At 39.6% G+C, this 22,407-nt stretch overlaps 1 protein-coding gene across 2 annotated transcripts in view; it reads left to right on the top strand.

Moving 5' to 3' along the window:
* slc8a4a (solute carrier family 8 member 4a) overlaps window positions 1–22,407 on the top strand; it is a 44,944-nt gene that overhangs the window by 9,685 nt on the left and 12,852 nt on the right. For both annotated transcript variants that reach the window (XM_028466448.1, XM_028466449.1), the window contains exons 3-5: window positions 1,644–3,052; window positions 3,206–3,723; window positions 22,172–22,278. In XM_028466448.1, coding sequence (XP_028322249.1) covers window positions 1,712–3,052; window positions 3,206–3,723; window positions 22,172–22,278 — 1,966 coding nt within the window. In that variant the 5' untranslated portion in view covers window positions 1,644–1,711. The remainder of the gene's footprint in view (window positions 1–1,643; window positions 3,053–3,205; window positions 3,724–22,171; window positions 22,279–22,407) is intronic.

The following is a 22,407-nucleotide window of genomic DNA, read 5'->3' as shown; positions in this document are numbered from 1 at the left end:
CGATCCCAGCTCGATCCGCTGCCACCACTCGGGCATAGGAGCGAGGTTTAATATGTAGGCCGGTGATGATCACATCATTGATGCGGTTGTACTGCTCCTCGGTTCTCCAGGAAAGCGGTACGCTTTTCCTTCTCGGCATTCTGGACTTTCAGTGCTTTAACCCATGATGGTTTTCTGCTGTAGCCTGACAGCAGGATTTTTTAATGTCCTCACGATGTTCCGTCGCCTGCTTTTTTGGTCCCATTGTGGCCCACACACTCCTGTAATGTCTATTACTTGCCATGGGCTCTCGATGGGAGAATGGATGGTGCAGATCACCACGGCGTGAGGAGGAACACAACCGCCAGTGGAGCCTCGGCGCGGGTCAGCTGTTAGGTTACTTCTCCCCGAGAAGGTGTTAAAATGCTGCTGCCAAGAAAAGAGCTGTGGATTTTTCTCTTCACTTCACTAGTTCATATGGCATGCATAAACAGGAAAGGTGTTAATTACATTTGGTAAATCAATCTTTCAAGTTCAGAATTTTGCCTCTTTATGTAGAAGCGATTCTAAAGATTGACAAACATGCTGAGGTATACCGGTTTTTCACCTCTTATTTCAAAGAAAATATTTTTAGAGTCACATGTTGAACTGAGTCAGTCTATACTTTGATGTTACATGTGCAGGGGCAACAATTTTCTCCATTAAGTGTGTCAGAGTTGGACAGGAATGTTTACTAGGGAAGAGGTAACATCACACACTAATAATATTTTTCAATGTGATAAACTACTTACATGTGAGGTCTGTCAATACCAGGTGCTATATTGATCAAATGTGTAATTACCATAGTGTAAGATGACGTTAACCGGATGTTGCACATTGTTACTTTTGTCCCTCATGTTCGAAAAACCCTGTGGTTTAAAAAATCAAAACAAATAAAACTCTAATTTTAGTGAAAGAAAATAACAATGTCCTGGCTAATAAGCCATGCAATCTCTCCATAAAAAGAATTCCATTTCATTTGCTTCAAAGGTTGAAAAAGTAACAATAAAGTACGAATCTTGATTGCTTTTTTTTTTATTATGTTTCATGTATTTATTATTATTAATGTGTTATTGCAACATGCCTCTCAACAGGAAATTATTTTCAACAATTAAAACATTTCAAGAAAAATGCAGAGAGGCAGACACTCATGACAGTGATAGCATGATTGTTTCCAAACTGAATGTGTTACAAGACTAAATGATCTGTCAAATTATCATTAATATGACACTTGAAACAATAAACAGAACCTCCTAAGTAAATATAACAGTAATGATGTTATCAAATATAGAAGATTTATATATACATATATATGTACATTTACAAATCAAGCAAATTAAGTCGCAAGCAGCAAAAACGTTCTTCCGGATGTAACTTTGTGGGATTGTTACATCTCCAGGAGATATTTCCTGTGTCGGGAGAGTGTTGATGTCATTAGAGACATGAACATTCAGCTGAGTCTGAGTAAAATGTTACGTTTCTACAACAAATACAGTATAAGATAATGTTCCCACCAAAGTGCATGAATGTGAACTCTTGTGAGGTGAAATATGTTCTTCTTGTATATGGCTTGATTGGTGCAGGGATCTCCTTTCATGCATGTTTCTTTTTCTTGTGCCTTTCAGAGCAACTCTTCCCATGTGACAAACATCAATCGCCCTCATCAAAAGTCTACACAATCCTTTCTGCCACCATGCTCCTTCACAAGCGCATCTCAAGCTGCTCTCTGCCGGTCAGCCCCTGCATTATCATACCTCTGCTGCTGGTCCTTCTCCCAGGAGTCACTCGTTTATCCCATGGGAGCTCCAGTTCCAAAAATATCTCCAGTGCACCGAGAAACTGCTCCAGTGATGATAACTGCTCGGAAGGTGTTGTCCTGCCGATGTGGAACCCTCAGAACCCAGCAGTGGGTGACAAGGTGGCCCGGGCCATTGTGTACTTTGCTGCACTTATATACATGTTTCTGGGCATGTCAATTGTTGCTGACCGCTTCATGTCCTCCATTGAAGTGATAACCTCACAGGAGAGGGAAATCACTATCAAGAAACCCAACGGTGAGACAACAACGACGACTGTTCGCATCTGGAACGAGACGGTGTCCAACCTGACTCTAATGGCTCTGGGGTCATCAGCACCTGAGATCCTGCTGTCGGTCATTGAGGTGGTGGGCCATAACTTTGAAGCTGGTTCTTTGGGTCCTAGCACCATCGTAGGCAGTGCTGCATTCAACATGTTTATCATCATTGCCATATGTGTGTATGTAGTACCAGATAATGAAACCCGTAAGATAAAGCACTTGCGGGTGTTTTTTGTCACCGCTACCTGGAGCATCTTCGCCTACATCTGGCTCTATCTCATCTTGTCTGTGTTCTCCCCTGGAGAGGTAGAGGTCTGGGAGGCAGTCCTCACCTTCCTCTTCTTTCCTCTGTGCGTTCTGCAAGCATGGATTGCTGACCGCCGACTGCTCTTCTACAAGTACGTACACAAGCGTTATCGTGCTGACAAAAACCGAGGCATCATCATTGAGTCGGAGGGAGATGCCATGTTCACAAAGATGGACCTGGAAATGGATGGACAGGGTGTGAACTCTCATACGCATCCCAAAGAGGCTCTGGATGGGATGCTGGAGGGGGTGGAGGAAGGTGGAGGGAGCACGGAGCAGGATCAGGATGAGGAAGCTCGTCGGGAGATGGCTCGCACTCTCAAAGAGTTAAAGCAGAGGCACCCAGAGAAAGACATGGAACAACTGATCGAGATGGCAAACTACCAGGTGTTGGTTCAACAGCAGAAAAGCCGGGCCTTCTACCGCATCCAAGCCACGCGCATGATGATCGGAGCTGGGAACATCCTGAAAAAGCATGCGGCCGACCAGGCCAGGAAGGTGGTGAGCTGCCATGAGGCCAGTGGGCAAGAGGAAGATCCAAACACCATCTACTTGCAGTTCGACCCTTCCCATTACCAATGCTTTGAGAATTGTGGCTCGCTTAAGCTTTCTGTGACCCGGCATGGAGGGGAAAGTGGATGCACTGTTAAGGTAAAATGAAAAGTAATAATATATATTATATAGCCTCAAGGTTAAATCAAAATAAGATTCAACAGCTTGGGGTATTAAATATTAAACATTAAGCAATTTAAATAAAGTAGAGGGACTAAATATTTAATATTGTTTCTCATTTGTGCCACATAGGTGGACTACCGGACTGAGGATGGGACTGCCAATGCAGGCTCAGACTATGAGTTTGCAGAAGGCACTCTTGTCTTCAAGCCTGGTGAGACGACCAAAGAGTTCACTGTAGGCGTTATTGATGATGATATTTTTGAAGAGGATGAGCACTTCTACGTGCGCCTCACAAACCCTCGCATCGTGCACAGAGCTGAGGTGTCTCTCCTTGAACCCAGTTCCATCACCTCCAGCAACAGCACTGTGGGCCTCTCCTCCCACAGCCCTCCCAAGGCCGCCTTAGGCAACGCTCACACTGCCACGGTCACCATCTACGATGACGATCATGCTGGCATTTTTACGTTTGAAAGCAACTCCATGAGGGTGAGCGAAAGCATCGGCAAAATGCAGGTGAAGGTTCACCGGACATCAGGGGCGAGGGGCAAGGTGGCCGTGCCATACCACACCGTCGAGGGCACAGCTAAGGCTGGAGAGGACTACGACGAAGTGTCCGGCAAACTGGAGTTTCAGAATGACGAGACCATGTGAGTGTTGCCAGTTTCTCTTTCCATAGTAAAACATCACAAATACTAGAGCACACAAAGAGAACAAACCTCTGCCAAGTGCCAACTATCCACTTTGCCGAATATTGGCAGTTATCTGAATCACTGATCCTGATCGTGGCAACAAGATCATACACAATTTAAAGGCTTGGAAGACATTTCCATTTGCAGTAATAACGATACAGTTGCTCCAAATGTATGGGCACAATCCGGATCCAAATCATATTAAACTAGGTGGGGAAATTGAGGAACTGACCCAACGTAACTGAGTCAAACTTCAAAAAGATCAGTCAATTATGAACAGAGATAGGATTTTCTTTAAATTTCACCAATGATGAGATCATTTTTTTAATTTATTTTTTTTTAATTCAAACTATTCCAGAATAAATATATTGATCCGGCTCCCCACCCAAATTTAATGGAATCTTCCATGTAAATATTTTCAAAATCTGTTAAGTACATAATCCTGCTAACAAGACAAACAAGTAAATAAATAAATGCTGGTGAAAATATTACCTCCGTCAGCTGTATATATATTTCCAGCAGATAGTATAACATCGTAGCTAAATAAGGGAAAACATGAGAACACTCAAAATAGACTTGTTTTGAATTTCTGAGCAGGTGATACCAAAGTTTATTGCCAAGCAACTCCATAATAAAGAGGAAAGTGTGTGAGTTAGTGACAGTGGAGGAAAGGGAAATTAGAACAGAACAGATGTTGCAGAAAAGATGGCTGCGCATCTTAGGAAATTTGATCTAATTTAAGTCAATATTTCAACAAAAATAATGAATAACTGACAGAGGGAAAAAAAACAAAACATTACAGACAAAGAGGAGTACATTAGGAGTTTGACGTTATTCTACAGGTTGGTGAGTACACTTGTGGCGCTTGATGTAAAAAGAAGTTGCAATTACCTATGTCTTTTATTTTTTTCATGAAAATGTCCCTGAAATGCATGAACAACATCATAACAAAATGATGTACTGTGTGCATGAGGACCAAACAAAAGGATCAGAATGAATCGTCTTGTGTAAAAAGGCTTTCAGGGCTTGTGAGTAGGTGTGATGTGTAGGTTGGCAAAGTGGGAGGAAAGTCAGGTGGAAACATGATGTCAAAGGAGATGCATATCTCCCTGTGTTCCTGTTTTTACATTGGACTGTGCAGATTTGGGTACGATGGTGAATGTTAGCTGTTCACATGTCAGTCTGCATGTGTTATGTAGGCTTTCATTTTTGTGCTGAATCCTCTTCAACCCCATAGTGGAAGAATCTCTCTCTAGAGAGTAACTAAAAAGAGCTTCTTGATCATCCAGAGCAATTAAGCAAAGGGAAGATGTGTACAAGCAGTCCCCACAGTTACCAGCAAAGCTCTTACAACTCTGGAGGCAGCAGTTAATGAGTCGGTGGTGAGGAGTGAGGTGAGATGAGAGGCTGATATCAGCATTCAGACCGAAACTGAGCAGTAGATGAAATCCTCACCTTCACAGCCAAGAATCGGCTCATCAGACTGTAGCGAGCTGAGGGTGACTCAAGCCTTTGCACTTTTTGTACATTCTGGAGTCTTGCCTTCCTCAACAGCAGCCATGCTGCAAGAGAGATAGTACTTATGGCAGGCGGAATCCATCCGTAGGTATAAGTCTGCTATCAAAAAACGGTTACAAAGAAAACCTGTTTGCCACAGAAGGCTGCATGGCTACTCATGCTCTGTACTTCAGTCAAAAACGTTTCCACTTTAATCTTAAAGCTGCTGGAGACAAATTAAATAAGTAATTAAATTAAATTTGATTAAATGAAATTAAATTAAAAGAAAATGTTTCAGATAAAGGCATAGTGTAAACCTCATAGAAAAATTAACTGAATTCGAAAAAAAGATGTAAAAGGTTGGAATTTGACGCTCTAAACTTTGTTCTTATCTTCACAGTAAACAATGGGTTTGCTAACGGTGTCAGAAAAAGTATTGCGCATTGCATTGTGGGATGTGGAGTCCATAGATGGTACATAAAAGTGTTTTTACTTCATCCGTGCTGTGATTAGTCTTTGGAAACACCAGAAATGTGTTGGGAAGTCACTTTGGCAGAGTTTTTTGGGCAAAAACAAGAAATCACTGAAACTTTTCTGACATTGTCAATAAACCAGGCGTTTACAGTGGAGATCAAAACAGCAAGTTCACTCTTTTTTTCTGAGCAAAGTATCTTTGATCTATTGATCTATGGGGCCTACACTATGTCTTTTTATTTTAAAGCTGCAGTATGTAGAATCCTCTCTCCGCTCCGTTTTGAAACCGAAATTCAACCTCCCTTAACGGTATGTTTTGTATATGCTCTTAGTGGCTTTTTTCAGCTTGATTTGCCGTGTAACTGTCGTGCCTAACGCCGTGAAGGAGACTTCTACTGGAATGTCCGTCATTACATTTTTACTATTGATGGTACGTGAACGTGCCTGACTTCACTCAAGCAGCCAATAGTAATGGACAAAACAGCTCATGGAGCACACGTGTTTTTAGTGGGACCTCTTATTGGCTGACATCCAGCGTCACGTTCCCGGATTTATAAACTTAATTTACATGACCAGGATAAGAAGAGATTTACTGTCCACTCAGAACACTTTGGATTACAAAATGCTCAAAGATTATTATGGATTTTTGACCAAATGATAACAAAAAAAACAAAAACTTACATACTGCAGCTTTAAAAGACATAGTTGTTCAGTATGTGCCCATTCAGTTGTTTATTTACAACCTAATGTTGAACTGATGCCAAAGTTCCCTGGCTGTCATGTCAATACCTTCACATGTTGCTCCTGCTTTGTGCTGCTCAAGAAGCTTGAGTCAACATGAATATTTGATGATTCTTTAATTTAGAGTTTGGAGTCAGTCCTTTTAAAAGCTAGTTTCTCCATCTGTCTCTGTGAGGCACGTTGGCCTTTTTATATAAGTGTATCTATGTGTGTTTTTATTTCCTTGAAGGAGCATAGGGCAGGATTTGAGAAGAAAAAAAATCCCAATAACCCAAAAATAAAAAAGAATGAGAAGACAGCTTGGAGACTGAAAGAAGACAAGCACATTGGACTAAACTATCATTTGGTTCCACAGATACATGCAGAGGCATGTGCACAGGTCTTGCAGTAAACAGTCACATGAAAGGCGAGTAAATAAATAACGGTGTCACAGTTAGAGTGTGCATCAAGCCGCATTTTTCCATTCGAGTCCGACCTGACAGTGAAAACCTTTATTTTTTCAAAGAAATTACATATGTTTGTTTGTTTTAGTGTTAAGCACTGTTAATGTTAACATCAGATCAGCTCACGGGTAACAAGCAAAAGTGAAGCACAAACAAAAGACATGCAAGAGACCCATTGGATCTATTTACATAATCCATGTATCGGAGATAAATATAATCCATGTTATTGTGCAGAAAAGGAATGTTTCAATGGTGTATTCCTTTAAAATTGTCCTCTGCTCCATTCTTTCCCACGGATCACAGCTCTCACTGTGTATTCTTCAAAGCTACATCAGCTGTGGCTGCTCCTGCACTCACTTCAGACTGCGCACAAACGACACAATGTGACCAAACCTGACCACCAGTTCTTAATATCTGTCCAAACCCCACCCGTCCGGTGCCGTCAGCCGAAAACCAGCACTAACGCAGCATCAACGATTGAGACCATTTTTGTTCAATTTGGATGTTGTGGGGGGCTGAGTGACGTCATCACCTTATAATAAGCTTGTTATATTGTATCTTAAAAACAAAAGCAGCACAAACGATATTTCTTTCAGCACAACCCAGCACTAACACAGCACAAACAATTGACGTTTGACGTTGTCGGGGGGCTCCGTGAACTTAGATTGACCTTTAAAACCTTTAAAACCCCACCCAAAACTCTGTTATGTCCTCTATCCACAGCATCGGCTCTGGTGATAAACAAACATTTGATACGCGTTCCCGCCGTGGCTTGGCTGATGGCTGCAGTTACACGAACCACCGCTAGGGATGCATATTGATAAGGATTTAGCAATTCCGATGCTTTATCAATATTGATCTGTTTTTTTTTATCGATTCCCAAATAGGCTGAAAAACAAGTAGTACATGAGTTCAGAAAAGAATGCAACCTGTTTTATTAAAACAAATATCAGGTTTATTAATATAAATCTTAAATATTCACCGCTGAGAATAAACAATATTCAAATGAGTAAAATGAGTCCACAAGTCAAGTGGTTATTGGCTTAGGATAATAAATGCACCTCATTTTTATCATTATCTGACAATGTTCGTTTAATTTTACCTGCTGTGCAAGTGCTAACAATGGTGCTGCTGAGTGTGTTAAAGACATGCCATTGCTTGAGTATAATGCTGTGTTGTGTGGCCAAATGTTTGGACATATTGGTAGTGTTACAGCCTTTAGCGTACAGATCCTTTTCACACTCTGGAAGTGCACATGCGCGACCTGGGGGGGGGTCATAGGTCGAGAGGGATATAAACGTCAACAAGCTCGTTTAATCTGTGCATATTTCCAACCTAACGGCATTTGTATTTTTTTTTTTTTTATTATTCCAGAGATCTTTAGTGTTTTAAGGTTATATTGTGAATATTACTTTATTATTATTATTATTATTATTATTATTTTCCGCTGATGTCACTTTTGGCCCAATCTGAGCACTATTAAAAACCGATGGGAGCAGCATAACAAATAATAATAATGCATCAATTTCATATAGCGCTTTTTTGGTAACTCAAAGCTTTACAGATTTAAGGGATTATTCTTTCACTCCACACTTTGTAGTGGTAAGCTACTATTGTAGCCACAGCTGCCCTGGGGCTGCCATAGTGCGGCGTCGGCCCCCCTCTGACCACCACCAACACTCACTCACTACATTCACAATGACAGATACCACTGGGGCGACTGTCCCCCACTGTGGCACCTGGAATTCTCAGTAGTCTCCCATCCAGCTACTAACCAGACCCAGACCTGCTTAGCTTTCGAAATCTAACGAGATCGGGCAATGACAGGCTGGTATGGGCACAAGCAAGGCCACTATCCCCTCGCTTCCACACAGATTACCCCTAGTACACAAAAACACTGACTACCTGGGTCTCCAGCGGGCGGAATTTGGACTCTACCCTGGAATGATGCACATATCCGAGCACTTTTGTAAAACCAATGGGAGAAGCCATATTAAAGCAACAGACCTAATCTGCTTCCTACTACTGTATTTTCTGTATTTACCTTTATTGTTGGTAGTTTTTGTTTTTATTTTGACATGTGTAGTTGCTTTAACAACTGTAAAGTGTCTTTGAGTTTTTGAAAAGTGCTTATAAATAAAATGAATTATCATAATTGGTGGGACAAGCAAGATTTCCTAGTGTGAAAAGGACAGTATGAGTTTATGAGGTACACCATTCCCAAACCAGGTCCATGATTATTTTTATTAACCTATTATTTTATTTACAAATTTGAATGAAGTGCACAAGATGGACAGGCCGATAAGTGAAACAACAAGGACTGATCACTGTTGAAAAGCCAGGAAAAACCTGAATTTTCCGCTCGTGTGCAGCATTAGCTTTAGCAGCTAACTCGGCATTTCTACCTTGGAGACTGATACCACTTCTCCACATTATTTTTTGCAAAGAATCAATGCTCCAACAGAAAAAAAAGTATCTAAATCTGTGTCAGACTCACTGTTTACACCATCAGCTATGGCAAGTTTATCCCTCTTGACCTTTGACCTCATGCACAACAACTGAACGAGAGCAAGATTTGTGAGAGTGTGAAAAGGCTTATTACAGGTGACGACCCCCGAGGTGTTGTCCTTCTTTGTGAACTGCAGCAAGAAGCTCGCCTCTGCTCTACAGCAGCTTGTGTGTGTGACGTCATCGCAAATTTGCGAATGGGGTACGTTTGTTTACAGTGGCGGCGCAGCCCGGGAAGAATTGATAGCGGAATCGTAAAGGGTTTTTGCTAGCGATTCCAAAGAATCGTTTGACTAAGAACCAGTTCCCAAACAAAACCGGTTATTGATGCGCATCCCTAACCAACGTGGTGTCATTATAGAGTTTGATTTATAGATCCTGCCCTATGCTTCTTTAAAACAGCCTTTGTTACCATAAATTTGTCATTAACAGGCTGCAGAATTTAATCTTTAAACCCAGCAGGCTCTTACCTGACTGTTTCTCTAGGCTTCCAGAACAAAGAGCTGACACTCATCAGCACGCCTCCAGGCACCTATGCATGTGTGCTTTGTGTGTGTGTTTTTGTCTGTCTGTATGTATATGTACTGTATATACGTATGTTTATATCTGGTCAATGTTTGAGCAAAATTCTTCAGATATTACAAACAGCCAAGAGGAACGGTTTGAGTCCAGCCATGTAGTTCAATAACTTTATACCATTTAAATTCTGAACTACAGTGAATGGCTTTGTGAGAAACATACATAAACAGTCTGACATAGACGAGCATCTTGCACACTGTGTTTATGTGAGATCCAATGGAGCTCCTTTGATGCTTGTATTTAGTATGAATAGATAGCGGGGGCAGTTACATAAGCTGAGATTAAAAATACGAGAGGAAATCTCTCCTGAAAAGCCCAATAGATATTTAGATATTCTTTCTTCCTCATGCCTGAAGTATTTAGGATCTATGACATCCTGAATGTTATGGAAAACAAAAACAAACAAAGAGGAGCACAGTGTGGGCTGGATTATGGGAACGCACTTAAATCGAATACAGGTTATATTTTCCAGCTGTGAAATCAGGAGGGAGAGCAGATGAATATTTACATCTAAGCAGCACTGACACAAGCCAAAGCTCACAGCATTCCAACTATAATTTTTACAGTCTTTTTCCCTCTGTTTTGTTGACATTATACAAATGATTATAAATCCCTCTCAGCTAAAAAAAAGAAGTCTTAGGGGTGGATTCACTAAAGGTTTAGTGGTATTAAAATGTGAGGAAACGTCACTCCATGCGCTAGTAAGGAGTACAAAGCCCAGGGAATCAGGAGTGCGACGCCGCTGCCCTTCCCAATGCGTCCTCAATCCATTTAGCGTATTTCCCCTTAATAAATATGCATAGTCGGTGGATCTCCCAGGGGGAGCTAAAATATGGGAAATAAATGTATGCGATTCATGAAATCTGGAACTGTTTGCTGTGATAGTTTTAGTACGGAAAATAGAAAGACTGACAAGTAGGTGCAAACACACGCAGAGATCATTGCTGCAGTGTGTGTGTATGTGTGTGTGTGTGATACTATTACAAGAAATAAACCAACAGGCAGAGATGGCTGATACAGTCAGTGAGTTGAATCTAGATTTGCTGGTGGTATTAAGTTTAGTTTTTTGTGTGATATTTCCGACTTACACTGGAAAACCTATGAATAAACAAGCTTAAATCCCTAAATTGTTAGTTTTACATGGACCTGTTTACTTGAATGAAATGACGTGTTACATGTTACTTTTTGTGGAAAAATTTGAAACATTTTTTCTTCATTATTTCAGACAAGAACAAGCCTATTAAAACCATTCTATGCAAGATTTTGCTAATCTTTTTGGGTGTCACCTACCGACATTTGTGTTTAATCAATGTCCCATCATACTTGGTATTAATTAAATCTACTAAAAATCTATCTCACACAGTATGTGGGGTGTTAATGTATGGGTTCCTCCAACTTCTACCAATGCTAGCTAGCCTCAAGTTAGCTTTTCAATTAAATTAAAACTATATTCATATTGTGCCGAATAAAACAATAAATCATTGCATACCACTTGTTACAAAAATTGCTAAGAAAAGAGAGAGAAGGGCGAGGAGAAAGCACAGACTGCATAAAAACATAATTGTCTGATACACGCACTCGATCAGTCACGCGCATGAACCCATCCGTCACTCACAGTCACTTCCACACACATTTCTCCACTGGGGGATGAATAAAGAATATCTATCTACCTATCTATCTATCTATCTATCTATCTATCTATCTGCTGTAATTCATTCATTTTGTATTTGTTTCCTCTACTATTCGTTTCCTCCAATTCTGCTGCTTCACATTTTTATTTTCGCGTCCGCGCACTCATGTTCACCCTCCATGTTCAACACAGCACGTACAAAACGCTCATTTAAATAAGGGTGGTCTGCACCAGTTCTGCACGTGCCCTAATCATTGCTGCAATCTTAGTGAATTCCACGCAGCAGGTGAAGAAACTGCGTCACTAAAGGATTTAGGGAAGCAACTGGATTACCACCCTTTATTTGAGGTCTTGTGAATCCGCCCCTCAGTCTCATCTAAAAGATGTTAGATAGGGGTTTTTAAGAAATGTAGTCAGGCACTGCTTTACATTCTTTCAAGGTGCAGCCTTTTAGATTTGTGTTTTGGTTGCATTTCACAGATGCTGGTCCAGGATCTCAGAGGGATACCTGGATCCTGTACTACGAAGCTGGATAAACATTTCCGGAATATCTCTCCATTAGCAGGCTTGTTCAAACCCAATAAACGCAATCACAGAGCAGCTGTAAGCTGGTTATCAACAGGTGTTTCAGTGTAGACTAAACAAGAAAGGGGGGGAGTTTGCAGCATCTGACCAATCACAAACATGGAGAAACCAGGCAGAGCAGGAAAAGACAATTTTATTTAACTACAAAGTATTAAAAATCCATAAAACAGGCCAAAACCAACACTGTTGCAGCAGCAAAAGCCCGGGAGGAAGGAATTCTGGTAGACAATTGGGAACTCCATTTATGAGTAAATTCATGAGATTATACGATTAATCAATTGGACAATAAACAGACAGTGCTGTGATCAGTCAATTTCATGGGACAGACGTTTCTTTATTCACGTCGTCTGCCTCAATTTCCCCCAGACTTCCATAGATAGAGATGTGGGTTCAATCTATGGCTCCGATGACTCAAGGAAAGCCAATGAAAGGGACATGCAACTCAGTAAGCATACATCATTGTTTGTATTTTATACAGCCAATATTACCTTACCCTTGCCACTTTGTGTAAAGCAGCCCAGCATGTGTTCCTGCTAAGGTTCTCAGCATTGCCAACAGAGTGCAGTATCTATGAGTGAGTGAATGAATGAATTCAAAGGTCTGCTGTACGGAGAGCATCCACAGCATGGTGGCTTCATCAGTTGACAAATGGCGCGCAGTCCATACAAAAAATATACCAAAAATCTATAGCTTTCATATGGGATGTTAATGTCACCACTTAAATCAAAAGAACTGCATCTATCCTTAAATATTCTTTCTCCCTACAGCTGTCAGATATGTGCAACAACCAGGATCTTCTAAGAATTAGTAGTTCATTCTCCAAGAGGACTGACTGGTCAGGAGGCAGTGATTTTTTACTCACTGGTCTCTTTGCCAGAACATAACCTACTCCGGAGCAGGTTAGCTATTGGTGATTTGTAAATTTTGATTTGTAATGTTTAGGTTATTAGAGAATAGCTAAAATTGTGTGGACTGATGGCGGAAGGTTGGTGGGGTCATCAATTATGTATTAAGTTAAAGCTGTGGTATGTAGAATCGTGAGGCGCTCCACGCTCCCCCCTCCCCTCCTGAACGAACCTCACCAGTCTACTTGTGCACATGCACACTGTAAGACTCTTTGTGACTGTTTTCTCCGTAGAAACTAGTAACAAATGTAGGGACTTTATCTTGTGCTATTGGAGTGTTTTCTGATGTTTTAGAGACAAGTGCTTGTTTCCTCATAGCACTGAAAGGTCACTTCAATCACGCAGCAGGACAACACAGGGGTGAATGTATAGACGTTTGTGCGACAGACCTTTGTTCTACTCTAGTCACAGCTAGAGTGAATGTTCTCCATGTTTCTGAGCTGATATTAACATTATTAAGGTTGTATTTCAAAGTAACATCCACACTCACAACAGAACCAACCTTTAAAACACCCAAATGTGCAACTACTGTACTTATTAAAAATACATCAACATGTTTTCTTTGTAGCAGGTTGGACATGGGGTCTGATTGTTTTCTCCTGACATAAATCTGCACATCTAATGACTTACATAGCTGAGGATAAACACCTGTCATCCAATTTGAGTTTTGTGATTGCGTGTAAATACAAGCACAAGAGATAAAACACTTGGAAGTACATTAAAAACAATGCTTTTTAGATTGTACATGTGAGCATTATCAACTAATTGTCATCTCTTGAATCATACGGGCCTTTTGGTTTATTTCCAACATTTCCCCTCAGTGACAAGCTATTTATGAAGCTGTTTATATCAACTATTATCTTCTCCTTTGCTTGTTAATATAGATTTCATGAAGAAACCAGGGCGCCTTTTTGCAATGTGTTGTTCATCAGCATTAGTGTCAAAATGTCTGATAACCACAAAAGATCGATGTTGGATAATGCTTCTTTATTTTTTTCAAATTAACACGTGATACTCCACCAAGATAAACACAGAATCATAGGAAAACATATTTTTAGTACACTACATTGAGCTGTATTAATAATAAAGTAATAATATTTGAAGCAGGTAAAATAAACAAAATATCCTGCTGAAAATGAGCAGATTGAGGATGAAAGAGTAATTTAATAAAGAGGGAAGCAGGGTAGAGGTGGCAAAAAGTCCTTCACTGTCATAGAAATACACATGGAAGCGTATTCTCTGTTAAACACCTTCTTTATTTAATCAAAAGTAATTACACAAAACTTAAGTAGACAAAAAACAACATTCAAACCACATATTGTGGTAATTAAAGTTTTAAATATATTTTTAAAAACAAATTACAGAAAATTAAAATGCTTAATAAGTTAATCAGACTAGACTGCTTGAGAGGCACATATTGTATTGTATGTTAAAAAAACAAAAAACAAAACAATACAACAAAGTGTCTATGTATACAGTTTAGTATATTAGATTTATACATGACTCAGTTACTGTCCTTTGTAACACATAGAGTATTTATTACACTGCTTAAAGCTTGTGTATTTGAAACAAGCTGCGGAATAAGTTATTTATGAGAAAAATAACTTACAGCTGAGTTTGTCTCTGCACGTTCCCCATGGCCTCCTTCTGAAACAACCTCATTTAATCGATAGCACTAAGGCAGCGAGAGGATTGTTAGCTCAACAGCAGCGTTATTTAACTGTATTTTTCAACCAAGACTCCAACCAGATATCCAGTGACTTTAATGGTTGTACCTTTTGTAGCTATTAGAAGGTGTAGGCTACATGCCCTAACACGTGGTAAACAAATCGGTTTTAAAAGCTATTTGGTCCCTCTTTGATGATGTAGCAGTGATTATAGTTGGTCAGACATTGTCTCAGGTTGTTCTATTTTCTCTAGCAACTCAGAAACCTGTTAGACTCAAAGCAGTCAAAGAAATGCGGCACTTTCCTCAGTTTTATGAGCTCCTAAAAAATCAACCAGATTGTATCTCTATTTCAGGAGAGATTATAGCAGTTCCAGATGGATCAAGCCATCATAAGTGTGTGTGTATGTGTGTGTGTGTGTGTGTGTGTGTTTGTGTGTGTGTGTGTGTGTGTGTGATACTATTACAAGAAATGAACCAACAGGCAGAGATGGCTGATACAGTCAGTGAGTTGAATCTAGATTTGCTGGTGGTATTAAGTTTAGATTTTTGTGTGACATTTCCGACTTACACTGGAAAACCTATGAATAAACAAGCTTAAATCCCTAAATTGTTAGCTTTACATGGACCTGTTTACTTGAATGAAATGACGTGTTACATGTTACTTTTTGTGGAAAAATTAGAAACGTTTTTTCCTTCATTATTTCAGACAAGAACAAGCCTATTAAAACCATTCTATGCAAGATTTTGCTAATCTTTTTTGGGTGTCACCTACCGACATTTGTGTTTAATCAATGTCCCATCATACTTGGTATTAATTAAATCTAATAAAAATCTATCTCACACAGTATGTGGGGTGTTCATGTATGGGTACATCCAACTTCTACCAATGCTAGCTAGCTTCAAGTTAGCTTTTCAATTAAATTCAAACTATATTTATATTGTGCCGAATAAAACAATAAATCATTGCATACCACTTGTTACAAAAATTGCTAAGAAAAGAGAGAGAAGGGCGAGGAGAAAGCACAGACTGCATAAAAACATAATGCACCGTAAAGCGATTATCCGGAGGATGAAACCATGCCTCTACTTTTGTGCAGGCACATAGCGGAACATAACAAGGTCGCATCGGGTCGCATTGATATACAGTAAGTCTATTGGGTCATCGTTATTCTTTTGGCGATGGACATTTCTGATGTAAGAGCCAAGCGCTCCTCCATGATGCTATGCTGCTCAGACTGATACCTGTTTGCTATGCCTTGTTTCCGTACACAGTTTACGCACACGCATTCACTTTGATTGACATTCTTCACTACAGAAAGTCGAAGCCTATTGCCTGGGCGATCGCGGCACGATTTGCAATTTGTATATTGGATTTCAAAAGAATCATACATGAACATAGATTTCTCAGAAACTCCGGATATCAGCTTTAACCACAACTGTGTAAAAGGAGGGGGTGGGGTTGGATTGTGTTTGAATGTATTGTTTGGTGTTCTACTATACAATTTAAGTTTGTGGTTCCTATTTTTAGGTTTAGGGCTTTGTCTCTAGAGGTTAGATTAACGCTTTTACAGTATTCGATATTCGCTTTTTTCAATAAGCAGGTTTTAAGTGTAGCCTTAAATATGAAGAGAGTAGCAGCCTCCCGTACTGAGACTGGGAGCTGGTTCGAAAGGCGAGGAGAGGAGCCTGGTAGCTGAACCCTCTGCCTCCTGTTCTACTCCAAGACACGCTTGGAACCTCCAGAAGACCAGTAAACTTGGAGTTGAATGTTCTGCCTGAACAATAGGACACTAACAGGCAGTGACGTGCAGTCGGGGTAGCCACGGGTGAATTGATATTTTGATTATTTGTTTTAATTATAATATAATTATAAATTATTTATTTTTCAATTTCCAATAGCCTACAGTACCTATAAGTTTAAAAGTGTCAGCATTTTGTGCTTTTCATAGCCCAAATCGCTAAACATCTCTATTTCCTAACCGCTGTAAGGCAGGAGGAGGCCACACCGTCTCCCAAAAGCACATTGTCAGTCAGGTCCCCAAGATGACAACCATTTACGTAAAAGGCAGCTCTCTACGCTGCCTTTGGACGTAACCGCACTATGCTAAATGCTATACGTAAGTTCACAGTGCATTAGTGAATTGATGTCACGTGACCGCTGCTGCTACGTTCTCTAGCTAGTGGACAGGATAACACTACAGTCAGGATGACAGCGCTAGAGATGATAAAGAAAAAATGACAGCTTTTAAAAGATGAGAGACCAACACCTGAGCTACCAGACCTTCAGCAAAGGTAAAGTCAGAACATTGTTCGTATTTTTCACAGTGAATGGTACAAAAGGAAGGATTGACTTTGTGGATGAGCCTCACTGAGGCTGTTCTGAGTTGTTGTCATTTTCTCCATGTTTCTGTGTTTCCAACGCAAACAACAGATGTGCTGCCGTGTCATGAGAAATATCTTGTTGGGAGAGTATGGAGGCTATATTAAATAATTGTTTATGTTTCTTTAATGGTGTTTTACAACGTTGATTTTGTTAGATGGCTAAATGCTTGTTCGTGTGGATATTGTTGAGTTTTTTCTTTCTTATTATGAATTTTATAATTTTGATAAGCGCACTTTGTTGTAAATTGCGCTATACAAATAAAGTTCAATTGAATTGAATTAACACTTGCCAGGAGAAACATATGAAATTGTCATTGGTGTTGACATTGGTGGTCTCGATTTTGAACGCCCTGCCTACCCAACCCTAGTGCTCACGGCACGTCACTGCTAACAGGTCTTTAAGATATACAGGAGCTTGATCATGTAGAGCTTTGTAGGCTAACAGGAGGATTGTAAATTACACTCTAGATTTTATAGGAAGCCAATGAAGGGAAGCCAATACTGGAGTAACATGCTCTCTCCTGTTCGTACCTGTTAGTATTCTGGCTGCAGCATTCTGAATTAACTGGGTACTTTTTAATGAGTTACTGGGACATCCTGTAGGTGAAGAGTTACAGATCCGGTCTAGATGTAACAAATGCATGGATTTGTTTTTCAGCATTACTCTGGGCCAAGATATTCCTGCTTGTAAAGATATTACGAATGTGGAAGAAGACTGTCCTTGTGATTTGCCTAATATGAGAGTTAAAGGATAAGTCAGTATCAAGGCAAGGCAAGGCAATGTTATTTGTATAGCGCATTTCATACACAAGGCAATTCAATGTGCTTTACATGAAAAAACATTCAATGGTTTAAAATCAATAAGATAATTAAATAATTAAAATCATCAGTATAATCAATTCAAATCATCAACAAACACATTACATCAACAACATGGCCAAAAATCTTTCTCTCAATCATATGCAGTAGAGAAAAAAAAGTGCCTTTAACTTTGATTTAAAAATGTTCACATTAGATGCTGACTTCAGCTCTGCTGGCAGTTTGTTCAAAGATAACACAAGTTTTTACTGTGGTACCTGGCTAACAGAGCAGAGTAATCATCCAGAGAGATATTATTTGCTCTGATAGTTGTCTCCAAGGAACTTTGGACCAAATAAAATCACGTCGGTTTTGTCCTGGTTAAGAAGAAAAAAGTTACAGCTCATCCAGGATGTGATGTTTTTAAGACAAACCTGGAGTTTTAATAACTGATGAGTTTCATCTGATTTCATTGACACCTAGAGCTGTGTATCATCCACATAGCAAAGGACATTTATAATTTAGTTCCTGATAAAGTTACCTAGTGGAAGCATATATAATGTAAAGAGTATTGGTCCTAAAACTGAACCTTGTGTAACTCTGGCGTGCATTGAGGAAAGGTTATTGACATGAACAAAGTGGGTTCTGTCTGATAAACAACCTCGTGCTGTTTCTTTAACCCCAAAAACAGTTTCTAGTCTCAGCAGCAATAAAATATGATCAACTCTATGCACGGTGCACTGAGATCTAAGAGGACCAGAACCAAGAAAAGACAGTCTGAGGCTAAAAGTACATCATTGGTTACTTTTACAAAAGCAGTTTCTGTGCTGTGATGGTCTCTAAAGGCAGACTTAAAGCTGTCATATAAATTGTTCCTATGTAGATGATCACATAGTTGAACTGCAATGATTTCTTTCAGGGATTTTGGAAACAAAAGGAAGGTTGAATATTGGTAATAGGTTAAATCGCTTGAATCATGGGTTGACTTTTTAAGGAGAGGTTTAATTACAGCTGTCTTATTTTAAGAACTGCTTTGTTTAAGAAATAATTGACCACTGCTGCCGGGCAGACATTACCTTTTTCTCTAATTGTTATCAATTAAATTATCAGTAAAGAAGTTCATGAAGTCATCGCTGCTCAGGTTACCAGGAACAGAAGGCTCAACAGAGCTGTGACTTTTGGTGAGCCTGGCTACTGTACTGAAGGAATATTGTTTTCCTCAATTAAAGTTAGGTAATAAGAAGTTCTGGCTTTTCCAAGACCTTTTTTTAACAACAGCCCATATTTTTTTCTGTACTCAGCAGCAGATTAGTGAGAAAGTCAAAGAATTCAGAGAGAAACTGAATATGAAGGTAAATTATAACCAGTAAGATGGATTTTTGTGTTTTATTCTTCATTACACATTCCAAGAGTGAGGCTTTCAAATGAATTATGGCTAAGTTTGGTTTTAGGAATGACTCATAGGTGAGAAACTGCTGCCACCCTTTCCCCGACCAGTCCCACAGGGGACATGATGGTTACAGTACTATAACTGGGAGGGCTGGCTTCATTAAGAGCTGTGTTATGTTTGTAGCCATGCATGGATTAGCCATCTGGCATACCGCACAATGCCCGGTGGGCCGTCGACCCGAAGTGGGCCGGCCCGGTGAGCTCCGATTTTTTTATTTATATATATTTTGACATGACCCATCAGACCATACCTATCAAGTATCCCGTTTTGGCCGGGAATCTCACATATTTCATCACTCTTTCTTGCCATTGCCAAATGTCCCACATTTTAATGTAGTAATAATTAAAAGATAAGATTAAAAAAAAAAAAACATTCCTCTACCTCTCAAAACTGAATGCTGTCACTGCCATCCAGGCCACTTCAGGTGGCAGTACTCGCGATTTAGTGCCAAACCTGGAAACAACTAAGAAGATCTTAAATCTTACTCCTCCTTGTGGCACAACCCTGCTATTTGTGTTGGAAAAGCACCGGTCTACTGGAAAAGTTGGTATGATCATAAAATATGTTCATTAGATGATCTTTATAAGGACGGTATATTTATGTCATATAATGATATAATGAACAGATATAACCTGTGTGAGAATGGACATTTTTGGAAATATCTTCAGATAAGGAGTCATTGCCCCAGCATGCAGGAGTGAACCACATTCTGGACTATTTGACCCTACCATCTCACCATCATCGAGCTTCGGTATTCTACAGAAGAATCAGTGAAGTAATTAGTGATGACTGTAAAGCACTGAAGGGTTTATCGCAAATATTGATATATTTTCATTGTATTCAGTTAAACTCAATACATGCATAATGATGAGTCTATAGAGTTTTGTTTACAACCTTTGCTGGTTTGGAGGTGGTCACCATGGTGTGTGTGAGACAGAGATAGAATTAAATATATATTCCGGTATATATTACATTATTATCATTTTACATGGATAAATGGTCTTACCGTGGCTACAATTGTGTATTTGAATAAATAGTATCTTTCATTAAACACTAAAAAGACATCTCTAGCAGTGTTCCTTTGACATCCACTTTCCAATCAACATGGGAATTGTAACACTGTGGTCAGCTTTCCCAAGATAAGCATCTTTAAAGTATTAAAACAGCATATGAAACTTTGAATTGGTCACTCTCTTCCATATAGGCAGCTACACTTTGTTTTAATTTTTGAAACAATACAATGTGCAGATATATTTTGTTGTATGTTGTGTGCTTTTGCATATTGTATGGTGGTGGGCCACTATGGCCAAAAATGCCAGGGCCATTTTTTGGTCCCAGTCCAGTCCTGTTTATAATTTTGATTAAATGTTTATGGTATAACTCCTCTCCTGTGGGCTTTCTTTTGCACAAAGTGCTGCTTTCTACTGACCAACACAGTGTCTATAGGGTGTACAGTAAGTGCTGTAGGTGCTCATGTACAGTGAGGAACATAAGTATCTGAACACTTGAACACATTTTTTTTTTTTTTTTTAATTCTGACTCTCGCAGTGGAAATGCACCTACAATATAAATTTCAGACCCCTCCATAATTTCTAAGTGGGAGAACTTGCAAAATTGCAGGGTGTTCAAACACTTATGTTTCTCACTGTAGAGCTGTTGATCACAACCTGTACATTTGATTTTAGCATTTGGGCTCCATGTAAGTTCGGATGAAGTGAAAATTATCAATAAATGTTAAGTTATGGAGTCTTAAGAGACAGCTAACGTGTTCTATACCTTGATTCAGCATCTTTCATTTTTAACATTTATTTCTAAGACTGAAGTCAGAGGTGTTGATGTTTATTAGTATTCAGTGTTTGATTTTGTTTTGTTTTCTTGATGCTCTGCAGCATTAAAACGTATCTGCAGGAAATATGATGTAATAAAAAAAGAAAAAAATCCCACCAGTCCATAGCAACTGAACATTCACACTTTATTTTAAGGCTGAGCAACGATGCTTCAAAGTAAACCCAGCATACACTGTTGCTGCCATTATGAGGATTTTTCACCCACTGGCTTGACTTTCCATGACATTGGACAGCCACTGACGTACGATCAGTCTTTTGTGAGCACATGCTCTTCCTGTGTGTTGTCAAATCTAGACTGCATTTATAGACAGAAATAGACAGCCACCCACATATCATTAAGGAGATGGAAAGCGAGCGAGCGAGAGAGGCCTGTGACAGTGGAAGGAGAATCAGACAGACTGCAGAAGATGCATCGTTCACCATTTAACATAACGGCCTGGCACTCTGTGCTGTGCACGCATTAATCCATTTAAGAGGACATGCTATATTTTTAAATAGATTTTTAAACATCATTAAGTAGCTCACGTTCAAAGGCCAAGTGTTTTCAACGTTCCTCAGTGTTCTTGAAATATTCTGTCCCATTAATAGAAATGTAAATGATCCATATACCCTTATCTTCATCCTTATGTGACGTTTTGCACAGCAAGATTGTGTTAATTTGTGCAAATCCTCCAACGTGTTAAATAACAGGTCTGTGTCATGATTCATTGTGTAGGCAGGATGGAATACGTTTTATTGAAAGCTCGACGAACGCATGGAAACAACTCACACTGGTTGTTCTATTTTGAAGAGATTTGAGTTCAGTGTGGGTCGGCTCATCACTGATGTCCTTACATAGTCAGTTTGTCCACATAATCAATGTATCCTCATCCTCGCTTTTTATCTTCGGCTCTTTTAGGAAGCTGCTGAATGTGAAGATCATTGATGACGAAGAGTACGAGAAAAACAAGACTTTCACGATTGTGTTGGAGGAGCCCATCCTGCTGGAGGTGGGACACAGACATGGTGAGTTAAGGACACGGCTGCAGAAAAATGCTACTCATTATTCCCCTGCTTTAAGCAAAGCTCATCAAAATTCTCGGTTGACCACAAATCACGTTAGCTGACACAAGATCTTCACTCTGAAGTTGAAAA

Source organism: Gouania willdenowi, chromosome 14 (assembly GCF_900634775.1).
Source record: "Gouania willdenowi chromosome 14, fGouWil2.1, whole genome shotgun sequence".
Taxonomy (NCBI): domain Eukaryota; kingdom Metazoa; phylum Chordata; class Actinopteri; order Blenniiformes; family Gobiesocidae; genus Gouania; species Gouania willdenowi.
This window is presented reverse-complemented; position numbering and strand designations above follow the sequence as displayed.